The 12,286-nt window shown below is 40.9% G+C and overlaps 1 protein-coding gene across 3 annotated transcripts in view; it reads right to left on the bottom strand.

The window, feature by feature from the left end:
- The window catches only part of dpy19l3 (dpy-19 like C-mannosyltransferase 3), a 30,645-nt gene extending 26,026 nt beyond the window's left edge, over positions 1-4,619 (bottom strand). The window contains exons 1-4 of one of the 3 annotated variants that reach the window (XM_048262532.1): positions 4,090-4,426; positions 3,921-4,003; positions 3,200-3,328; positions 2,179-2,306 (exon numbers count right to left, since the gene is read on the bottom strand). In XM_048262532.1, the coding sequence (XP_048118489.1) occupies positions 2,179-2,306; positions 3,200-3,308 (237 nt within the window). In that variant the 5' untranslated portion in view covers positions 3,309-3,328; positions 3,921-4,003; positions 4,090-4,426. Of the gene's footprint in view, positions 1-2,178; positions 2,307-3,199; positions 3,329-3,920; positions 4,004-4,089; positions 4,427-4,496 lie in introns of those variants that run through there. The other 2 variants (XM_048262533.1, XM_048262531.1) reach the window with 2 other exon arrangements.
- Positions 4,620-12,286: the final 7,667 nt, after the last annotated feature.

Here is a 12,286-nt window from a genome sequence, read left to right as displayed (position 1 = left end):
ATACGCGTAGGAAAATCCATGTGGATTCACTTTTTCGAATCCGAGTTCATTTTTTTCTCAGCAAACAATGCCGGCAAAACTTGGTTTCCCCATCACTAAGGTCTGCAGTCACATTGGATTAGACACAACAACCAGTCACCACTGAGTCACCCAGGCCGCTCAAAGGGAGAGGAAATGAATTTTACAGTGTGTGCAACTTTTTCGGAAAACGGCAGATAATGCTCCGCTTTCCCACAACCCCTGAATAAATCCAGGAGCCTTTGTTGCCCAGGCGAAACAGCCAAAAAAAAAAACTAAGCAGGAAAGCAAAGCTCTGGCAATTTGATATCTATCTACAAGCGCTATTTAATTGCCTAATGTTCTGTCTGTAAACAGAGAGAAACTCAGAAGGCATAAAGTGAATCAGAGAGGGAACAGGATACAAAAGGCCATCTCTTCTGCGTAGTGCAGCCTTTGTTTTGTTAGAAACCATGTACCATGAACCTGAGACCCATTTAAAATTTGGTCTTTAAAGGCTGACAGGAAAGCATGGCATGTATACACCCCTCTAAATCACCAGGCACATACACTTGGACACAACAGGAGGCCTGCAGGTAGATGCACAGCTGGAAAATGCATGCAACTAGAGACTCTGCTGGGAAGCCCAGGTGGCTTAAATGAGAACTGGCTGCCCGTTCAAAACCGTGCTCCTGAGCTCCCTGTTCAATGGAATGGGGGAGGGATGTGTGCCAGCGCTGTAAAGTGACCCATATTCATAATGAATGAGAGCATCTGCGTGCTCTGTCAACATCAGGAGAGAGGCGGCAGGGAAACGAGAGAGAAGGAGAACCTGGACAACGGTAAAAGGGGGAGAGAGAATCTAAGAGCACAAGCAGAGCAAAATAAGAGGTCAGATGCCTTACACTATTATTTTGCTGAGACACCCACTCAGTGTTGTTCTCTCACTGAACAGCAAAGGCATATTGTTTGATCCCTCTGTGGTGTTCTTGCTATGTGGTTGACATTGCATGGGGAAAGCTTGAACTATTTTCAAATGTACAGTGTAGTGAGCCAACAGTACTGTCAAAATATGTCAGGAGGTGACATGTTCCTTGGCCAGACTTAGCACTTGTAAATCATGGGGTGCAAAGAGTGGGCAGAATGGCTGAAGACCAGATCCCTCTCGCAAACTCTAGGACTCATTTTAAATCAAACATGACAGTATTTCAAGCTCCGTAATTTGTATGAAATTATGGTGGAGGAACTTTCTTTATTATTTTGTGCTGCAGATGAATGAATTTGATCTCACAAAGCATATGGAAAAGGAATCCAATGGATGTGGCAGAGAATTTACATTTAAATGAAGTCATACACATAAACACCACACCATGTCAGCACAAGCATGCTTTCTTACTATCCTGAAGGAGATTTCGTTCAAAATACTGACTGAAATTGGCTATGTCATTTTTATGTGCAGTCAATACACACAGACTCCTATAGATACTAACAATGTTAAGAGAGGACCACTGAAGCCTCTCAAGAGAAGAGCCATTACAGTGATGGCCAAAAGTATTGGCACCCATGCTAAAGTTGACTGAAAAGAGGAATATAAAATCATCTTTTGGAAATTGATCTTAATGCCTTAAGTGAAAAATGAGGAAATATCTAACCTTTAAGGACGCTAACCTTTAAGGATGCTCAATGAGCATCAAACCAGCTATTAGGCTAACTGAAATAACACCCATGCCAATCTCTAGGTATGGTGAAGGGTATGTGATGATGTGGGGCTATTTTAATTCCAAAGGCCAAGGTAACTTTATCAGGATGCACAGTATTCTGGATCCATGAAATAACTGGCCTTTAAAAATAAAAATCTGCCTGTCTCTATGGGAATTTAACATAGGGGTGGGAATACTTACGACCCCTGTATTTTAAGAAAGAACATTTATTTATTTATGATACATTATTCATTCACTAAGAAAATTGGTGTCCTTAAAGGTTAGATATTTCACTTAAGGCATTAAGATCAATTTCCAAAAGATGATTTTATATTCCTCTTTTCAGTCAACTTTAGCATGGGTGCCAATACTTTTGGCCATCACTGTATATGGCATGTGGAATAGGCTCTGATTGGACACCCCAGAAAATCGTCAGGCCTACATCATTTAAGCCAATGCAGACTGCTAGTCTCATGCTTACCTTAATGTTGGAAAACCACAGGTCATTTTCGTGCAACGTCGCCACATAGATACAACAGGCAAGGCCAAGGCATACCCCAACAAGGGCCCCAAATGTTCCACAAAGTATTGTCCAGCCTGTCCAAACATCTGCAACAAAAACATAGATAATTCAACACGAGGAATACATCCAACAAGCTTCACATTCAAAGATGTAATATTTTTTACATGGAAATGGTTCATACTAGCAATGGCCAATGTCAGGTGTCAAGACCTGTCAAAATGTCAAAATGAGTGTTATTTGGCATGATGTTGTTGGAAATACATTTGCTTGACATTGCTCTTGTAGCCAACAGACAGTTTTCAGACAACAGTATAATTCAATTAACAATCAACAACCAAGCCCATTTAACATTAGGCCTACATAACATACAAAAATGCAGTTAGCTTGCAGCAGCCATTGTGCCCAGGATCTGTGAAGGCCCCCCTTCATGGTACCACATACGCTGCCAGTAGCCGGAAAGCCCAACCAAAGAACCAAAGCAACAAAAACACCAAACATAGCAACTTTTGTGCACAAAAAACATCCCCAATAGCCTTTGTGAGCATTTTACTGGGGTTATCAAGCAGGCACCTTAAAAAATATGTGTTTTGTTGAAACCTCCTGAAGGCTCAACAATGGTGTCTGGCATCCCCGGAGCCACCCCCCTCCACACTCATGATAGGTTCTTTACCAACAAATAACGACTAATGATATTTAGGGGAGAGATGCAGTATAGTGTTGTGTTGTTGAGAGGGATATCGGAATCTGATTGCACAAACAGTGCTAAATGACAACTGGAAACAATAACAGTGACAGATCAAAATTGAACAAAGATAGAAATGTAGTTAGTATGCTCTCTTTTCCTCTGTGTGCTCTCTCTTTGTACAGGAGTGAGGATTGGATTCCCATATGAGGACAACACTAAGCAAAACAGAATAAAAGGTATCTATCATATGATGCAAGTTTAGATGTTAGGGTTTGATTGTGGAAATGACCTGACCTGGACTGGTCCTATGAGGAGGTACTGCTGATGAATCTGGGTTCAGGTTCTGAATCTCAGGGCCAGATTCCTTCCCTTTGCTGCCCTTCCTCTGCCGTAGGGCAGTCATGGTGGACTCACACACCAGTCCTGCAAGCATATGAATACATTAACATACTACAGCCAGAATAGGACCCTGTACTTAATGACAGACTGTTTTTGTGTGTATAACCTAGTTTTCTAAATCATTAGGAGAAATTATTGAGCTTTGGCTTAGTGCTTTATGCAGCCATAGGAATATGAATGTAATAGCATATGAATTAATGAATAATCAAGATTATGTGACTAGACTAAATGTTTAATGTGAGAAATCACAATGTAATTCGATAGGGAATACGTTGCAATTTGGTAGTTTTGATGAATGCAACTTTGTAGGCCTAGCCTACTCAAAATTCCATTCCATTATTAAACATCAAAATGTCTACATCGATCTCGCACATACAAACATTGACAATGGCATATGCATATGGCTATAGTTTCTCGTTCTCGCTTTAACATTAGATGCCTTAAAAACTGTCACACATGAAGTGCTTATCAAAAGGCTGAACGGGAAAAACAAGACAGCCAACGCAAAGAAACAATGCGGTAAAGCAACGACAAGACCTAAACAGAGCTTTCGAGCCAACGTTATATCTTTTTCATTCATTGAAAGGCCTGTTTTGCAGCGGCGTTTCCTACTCACGCCGCTGAGGGGGATGTCAGCAAATCTCAGATCGCATCACTTGCTAATCTCGGTCTTCGGCGACGGACAGAAGCTGCGACGCACTGTGAGAATCGTCCAAGCATGCATACACTTTAACAGACAACGAGTGAAATGTTTGCTATATTTCTTCATTCATTTCGCTCCCTACCCTTTCAAACTGAACGTAGTTCCTTATCGGATGCCTTCAAGCCCCTCCCCTACTCTCCCACGAACAATCTTTAGGGGGGCTATGTGGTCCTGTCGAACGCAATGTGCTCGCATCCAACAATTCGCAGAATGAAAAAAAAAAATTCTTAGGAAGAGAAAGCTTTACAAAATGTCCAGACTTGCTCAGCGAATAACTAGCTGCCACATAGTATTGTAAACGTGCCACGTAATGATGTCGAAATGCTTGTCGACGGTTCCCTCCAATGTCAATATTATGCAGACGCATCCAGATACTTTGTAGCATTTGAGTTGACCTAGCGGTTATTGTCTGCGGTCACAGATAGCGGTTCCAGACTCCACAACCTGTTACTGGAGCCAGGAGGAGGGATGGGTAAATAAATAGCCTACCTCAGTACGGGACACCTATGTGCAACAGTTATGCTATTGACTCCACCAGACGGCTTAAGCATATATTTACACTCTGAAAAGAACTTGGACTCATAAAGCATTGATAATATGGGACCCTCTCACCGGTACAGCTATCAAGTGTAGGCTATGGCCTGAAATGTTTACTTGTGTCTTTGTGTACCGTTTCCATGGGATTCGATCCTGTTAGGCTGTATCCAGTCAGTGTTCACTGAGGCCAAAATAAGCTAAGCAATTCTCAGACACAGGCAGACAGAAAAATCACCAAGGCAGCTGATAAAAAATGTATTCGGTTTCTTCCCAGTGCAGCAATGATTATTGTAATGGCAGAAGAAGGAGCACTGATCACTGCAGCAGCAGCGATAGCAGTAGCAGCAGCAGCAGCAGCAAGATCAGCAGCAGTGGTGGTAGCAAGAAACACAGAAGTTTCACAAATCTAACGTTACAACAGGAGGAGCAAACCTCGAGTAATTCAGCAGGCAAGTAAAATAGGTTTTGGAAAATATGAATTAGCAAGAGACAGACGACAGCATTGTAAAATGAAGCTCCATTAGGCTACATAACTTAGGCCTATATGTGCAGTAAAGCTAAGTTTGGTAACGAATATAGAATAGAATAGAACAGGCCTACGTTTTATTGTCATTGGGCAGCAGCTGTAACGAACATGTTCAGCATCTCTCCTTCAGTGGTAGGGCTATACGCAGAAAACAACTTTAGGCCTAGCCTATATAAAAACTAAAAAGCACAGAAGACAACCAATCAGCTCAGACTCTTCTTTCAGCGTTAAAACCAATAAATAAAATAAATGCAATATGTTACTAAACTAGATGTACCGCATAGCGGTACAAAAATGACCACCGCTCAGTCCTGTACATCCATTCAGAGAAAATAAATCATATTAATGAATTTGTCTCCATCTTCTACTCCATCCCCCACTCTTGAAACTTTTGTGTATGCTTGATTGGAATGTGTGTTTGCGGGCCGCACACAAAGTAGCCTACTGGCGCTGCAAAGGTGAATAGATTTGTAGCACTTGCCAAAAAAATTGTAGCATTGTTATAAAACCTTTAAAATATCTAAACAATCACAAGTAGGGCAGTTCATCACAGTCCATCCATTGCAACTGGACTGATGAAATGTACACCTGTACGCTACATTGTATTTGGGAAAAGCAGAAGGTAGCAGCATAATGTATTTATTTATTTATTATAACAAATAAACAAAACAATCCCTGTCAGTTCCATGCAGTTTTCAACAGCTATCAAGAAGAGAGGTCATGTCATGGATTTTTGTGAATGTTTCTTCTTCTACATATGCATAAGTTTAGTCATCTAGTTCATATGATTTTCAGCTTTATTGTCAATGCACAATTTAAATACCAGTAGTCTAAAACAAAATGCCGTTTTACCCAGTGGTGCAAATAACTGACATGTCCAAAAGGGCCTTCATGAAATGCGTTGCTAGACTGTTCATACACATTTTAACGGGCCAAGTTGAAGAGCTACTGTCCGTTATTGTTTGTGCAAATAATATGCTGATTCATGTTCCCTTGCATTTTGCAACTATGAGGCTTTCACCAGACCAAGCTCAATCTTTTAAGAAATCGAAAAGGAATCGCCGCCAGATCAGGCTGAGTTCACCCAGCCTAGTCCATGGTAGGCGCCCGATAGAAATATTGTTTAATTTTGCGATTGAGATATCCACGCACTGGCGCCCCCCCCCTGCGACGTGTTCGCCCCCGGTTTCAGAGCTATTCTAAATGCAAATATGCATAGAGGGAGTTATGACAAAACCGTGACTGTTAACAAACTATAATCTATATAAAGTAGGCCCTATGCTAGGCCTATTACACAACATAAATTGTCACTAGGCTATGCTGGCGACCCAAATAAAATCTCCTTTGGGAACCAATGGCTTACAGTATCAAGCGGACTTAAGCTGCCACCTCTTGGCGAAAAGTTAATAGTTTTGCATATCAGTAGTAGGCCTAATACATTTCACGCAGCTGTGTGAATCAAGGAAAGCGACACTTCTAAATGGAACCCAACCCACTGTATAGTAGCTCAAGGTCTGTGGCTAAAGCAGCCATAATGAAAGCGTTATCATTGTTTGGATACTTCACACACACGTGTTTTTTAATCGCACAGACTACTACTACCAAGCTGGAATCAAAGATCCCCTCTCACACCTTAAACACGCACTTCGAACAAACAAAAAACGTCTCAGTCTCACTGTATAGCAATAGGCAAAACTGTATTGGACCGGTGTAACGTTGGTACTAAATCATCCATCGTAGCCTAAATAATGATTTTTGTAGCACGTGCAACAAATATGTGTAGGGACAGCCCTGCCCTGGATACATCTCTCAACGTGCGCTCTAAAACATTTGGTTTAAATGGAGATGTAGATCACTCGTATCACGGGTGCGTTAATAAATCTACATTGCGGCGAGTTGACACAAATTATTCACTGACGAATTTATGTAGTTTCAGTCCTAGTTACTTTACTTTGAGCCATGCTCTTCCTTATTTGAATCATCTTTGAAAATAGAGGATTGAAGTAGCCTATATGGGTGTTTGGGAATGAACGTTGACTCAGATGCTTTTTGAGACTTTGAGCTAAATGTCCCAGCCCGGTGTTTAGGATGCATCATAGGCAGGTTATCTTTCAGGTAGCCTATATTTTCCATTAGAAAACCATCACGTAGCGAACGTGTTGTGGCTAACTCACTTAGCTCCTGTTAGTAGCCTAGGTTATGGTCATAAGCAAATGAGATGAGAGTCGAAAGATGCAATTAGTGCTGTTATCAATTTTCTTGGTAGCCTATAACCGCATTTATGGTTTTCTACAAATACATCAATAATCAAATTGGCCTCCATCACTCAACCAATGCTAAGGGTAACATTATTTTACCTACTCTAGGCTATTGATATAATTTAAGATTAACGTAGCCTACCTGCAGTAAAAAACAAGCATGTCCGATAAACATTCTCAGATTTATTTCGGCTTCAAGAAGAAATGGGAATTACATGTCATGCAGAAATCACCCTACCCTTATTAGACGTCCTCTGCGGTAAACTACAGTCTTGTCCTTGTAGGAAGTGTAGTGTCTTTCCAACCGACTTTAGATTAACTTCCAACAAAATTACGTCTCACTGCAACGATGCGCCATCTGGTGGACAAACGACTCGTTGGCGCCAATACTGGAAATGCAGCCAAATTATTATGATGAATATTTTTGGTTTTCCTTTAATCCTACTGAATTTGTAATTATGTATCGGCCATTGTAATTGCCGATACTGATGGTATGTGCGTACCTGTGTGTGTGTGTGCGTGTGTATATGTGTGCACCACCATTTACAGGCCAATGAGTGTACAGTCACTAAATGTCCACATAACTTAATTTTTTTAGACCCCCCCATGGATGAAATTCTACGAAACTTGGCATACGCCCAGAGAATGTCAGGTTATTCATACACATAAAATTTGGTGCAGGTCTGAACATCTTTACTGAAGAGAGGGGCGATTAAAGCAGAATAATATTGCATTTTCATTTTTTTTGGGGTGCAAATCACAAATGAGTGATTATGGGCTAGGTTGATGTGGGCCCTTGAGACCAACATACCACAAACTGCATTTTTTGGGTTTCGGGGCCCAGCGCGGGGGCCGGGACCAAACAAAATTTTTCCGTAAAAGTCTAGTGGGGGCTACATACCCACCAAATTTCATGTGCCCCGGTGGTTCGGTGTCCCGGGTATCGTTGACCAAAAATTCAGGAAGTAGATGACGGGAAAAAAAAAAAAAAAAAAAAATTTGACAATCCTTATATGACCGCTTTGCTAGTCAGATATTACACATTTGTAGGCTATTGCAGAAAGATTATTGCACCACACCATTCATTTGGTTATTTGCTAGCGTTTAGTTGTTTTATGGCACGTGGATAAAAACGTGGATAAAGTCTGGAGGTGCGGGCCTTCATGGACCTGTATCGTTTCCCACAGGTCAGCAGAGTGAAAAGGTGGTTGGCTGGGAGTCCTGCTTGATGTTTGTGGCCTGATGTAGACATTGAGCCCTGTAAATGTCTTCTAGGGAGGGTAGTTGTGTGTTTGTGATGCCCTGCGCCGTTTTAATTACTCTATAGTGCCTTCCTGTCAGCCACAGTGCAGCTAGCACCACAGTGTACTGGTATATTGGTAGCCTATTCACGTTCATCAGCACATTCATCTATTTTACCAAATACCTGGTTTTCTCACAGAATCAATCTTGAAACCAGAGCATTTGAAAGGTGAGAACATGACAATGGTTCTTCTATAGTTGACAATGTTGGCTTAATATTTCCTTTATTCACTCTGTCCCTCTCTCATTAACTCAGCCCTTGCATGTGCAAAAGAGATACAGCATGTCTACTCCCATATGGCTTCATGACTCCATTATGTTATTATTATGGAACTAATCTGGCAGGTATTGATGAGGACATGTCCAAGGAACATACATTGTGTCCCACAAAGCCAAAGTATAAAACCTCCCACCAGCTGATTAAAGAAAAACTGGGAAGAATAAAGGCACAGATGGAGAAGAGCTCTAAAGACCACCTGCGTCGATGCCCAGAGAGGTGAGACAGTCTGCTCACATTTCCCTCCAACAACTAAAGCAACATTACATCTCATCTGGGAATGTGGGTGAGAGAGTGAAACTGACATTAAACATACACCATGAACTTGCTAATCAGAATCAGAATCAGCCTTATTGGTCAGGTTTGTGTAAACAAACAAGGAATTTGACTCCGGTTAATCTAATGTTATCACAATCATGCTTGAAAGGTACAGTCACCCTGATTCAGTATGTAGCACACTGTGTTTGTTTCTCGGTTGCTTAGAAATGGTAAACTGTGCTCGTGGCGGGGCCCCCTCACCTCCACAACTCACACAGAGCCAGACAGTGAGACGTGCATATGCGCAAACTCATAGACAAACTGCCATGAGGCATGCCTGAAATAGTTCCTGTTGTGTTCATTTAAATCTGTTCGTGCTCCACTTGAAGCCACCCCCTGATATGAGGTACAAAAACAAGCTGTGTGAATGTGTTGTGCAGGAAGCCATATCATCCCTTTGTCTGGAACAGCTTGAGCCCTTACAGAGACACATATGAGATTGACTATCTCATTGCCATGGTGAGAGACTAATTTTCCTTCACACAGTTTGAGCTTCCATTTCACCACATCAACTAAGCCTCCATATATGATTTTACTTCTTTATTATTTGATGGGATTGCTGGATAAATAATGGATAATATAGATAATATATGGATAATACAGATTTGGAATATAACAAAATATGTGTTCTCTTTTGCAGAGTTCATCAAATGATCTAGTCTGAGCAGGAAGATGCCTCCCCAATGACTCAAAAGTCTTAGCACATATGTGCCAGACACAAAGACTTGTCGTCTCCATGGCCGTGATGAGCTATAATGTTTCTCCTAATACTCTGTAGATACCGACTTGCTATGATAGGGATGCTCACACACCTGTTAACAATCATCCTGTATTCCTGAGATTTTTTGAAGCGCAAGAATGAAAAGAAATTTTATACACCAATATAAAAGGGCTCCTCATTTTAGATGTGTAGTTGAGTACAATTATAATGACAAAATAAATAAAAACCCAGTCTCTTGATCAATAAAAGCTTGTGATTATCAAAGATCACACTTGAGAGAACAAACAACAACAGTTGATTGATGTATAATTCACCATGTCCTTCTGATAAATCCCAGTCATTCAAAGATTCAGTTACGTGAGACTGTCACTGCTGAAAATAAAATCCAAATCTGCCAGGGCACATCCTTTTATACTCAGAGGGGTCCTGTCATTGAACACCCGGGTGCATTCCTTTTAGATATTAGCTGCAACAAAGGATGAAAATCTCTGGGCATCCAGATATGGAAAGCAAAAATATATATATATATATATATATATAAACAGGAAAAAAATGGCAGCAGCTGACATGAAAGGGCTGAAGATTATCAAAGAGATTTAAGAAAATAAATTGGCAGGCCGCTCATTGGAGTGGAGGATTATGGGGGAAGAAAAGCGTAAATGTTTAATGCCTCCTCATTCCTCTCCTTCATGGAAGGCACTTGTTTGTCTGGGTTTACTTCTTGATCAGCACAAAGCAAAAAGTAGGTTGCAACCATTCTGCCTGCATTTCGCCACTCGTGTCATCTGCTGCAAGAGACCAAGAAGACTTCAAGTGGAGGAGGCCATGGCCTATTAAAGCTAAGCCCTATCTGTCCCCAAAGACTCCAAAGGAATTCTTAAGCTCAGGATATAAAATTCTTTATATTTCTCTCCCTTTAACTTACTAGAGCACAACATACGGCTTTCTCAAAAATAGGAAAAGATTGGGAATTAGCTGGTATACAAGCACCAAGACCTAAAAGCCACTTGAACTAAGTGTGCTGCTTCTCTTTCTTAAGTGATTTTCTTTCTTTCTTTCTGCACTGCTTCCCCCCACAGTTTCTCACTTGATCTCTTCTCTCAGGAGGCCTATAAAAATGTGATCGTGTAAACGAGAGTATTGGTGAAATGGTGCTGCTTTGTGGCACTTTGTGACACACTCAAGAGTTTCTAGTGAAATGAAGGGATTAAGAGGTAGAATTACTCATTCTCAAGAAGAGGGATCCATTCCGTGCTTATCGCTGCACTGCCAGCCGGGGGTTACACTATTTTACAGTGAGTTAAACCCACATTAAAAAGTAGGGGATCTTTCTCACATCCCTTTATTGATTTAAATACATTTCATACATCACCTCCTTTCTAATCTCAATTTTAATGACTCACTGTACAATGTGAAGAGGCAGTGAGATAGCATTTGAAGTAACTGCTGTTTATGTAGCCAGACATTCCATTCACTCTCCGATTCACTGACCTGTTATACCACTTTTTTGACTGTTAAACGGGGTGATGATTTGAACTGAAATTGACTATTCTATTTCAGTAAAGCAGTTAACTTGATGAAGTGTTGATTGGTAAGATACATAATGGAACTAAAAAAGGATCCAAAAGAGCTATGGGTGTTTCAAATCAAGTACATTTCAGTTGCCAACTTGGTTGAGGCAAACCAAATCATTTGGAGATTAAAGAAGCATTATGGAGTTATGTCATAGCACTAGTGAGCTACCTAGGCTACCTAAAAAGCATGCAACCTGGCAAACACCCGTAACAGCACAGTTGGAACCGATGAAAGCCTTTTAACATGCTAACTGGCACGGCCATGTTGTGCTCTGAAAGCTTTTCCTGCATTTTCACAGGGTGTTCTTACCCAAATCACGGAACTACATAGGGTAGAGCATAGCTTTGATGGCGTGTGGGAACAACATGTTTGTTTACTTGTCTTTGACATGACCAATGAAAATAAGTGTTAAGACTTAAGATTATACCAAAAGCAGTCACTAATGCGAGTGGCAAATTGTTGCAGAGATGCTTCAAGGTCCAGATGAAAAAAAGCCATAAAACACCAAGTAGGGGCAGATCATGTTTAGTTACTACTTTAGTCATGGTTAGAACAGGTGGTACAGTAGCTCCTTATCCGGATGGGCAGAAATTAATTTTGATAAAACAACTTCTGATGAGTGATTGATTTGGCCTGTCTCCATTTTGTTTTATTCGCGTAGCCAAGCTGCCAAGCCACATAATGAAGATATGCTTCATGACTGAAGAATACAACTTCTTATGAGGAAAGATAAAATACATTGATTCACACAGCTCTCTCTATCTG

Source organism: Alosa alosa, chromosome 14 (assembly GCF_017589495.1).
Source record: "Alosa alosa isolate M-15738 ecotype Scorff River chromosome 14, AALO_Geno_1.1, whole genome shotgun sequence".
Lineage (NCBI taxonomy): Eukaryota > Metazoa > Chordata > Actinopteri > Clupeiformes > Clupeidae > Alosa > Alosa alosa.
This window is presented reverse-complemented; position numbering and strand designations above follow the sequence as displayed.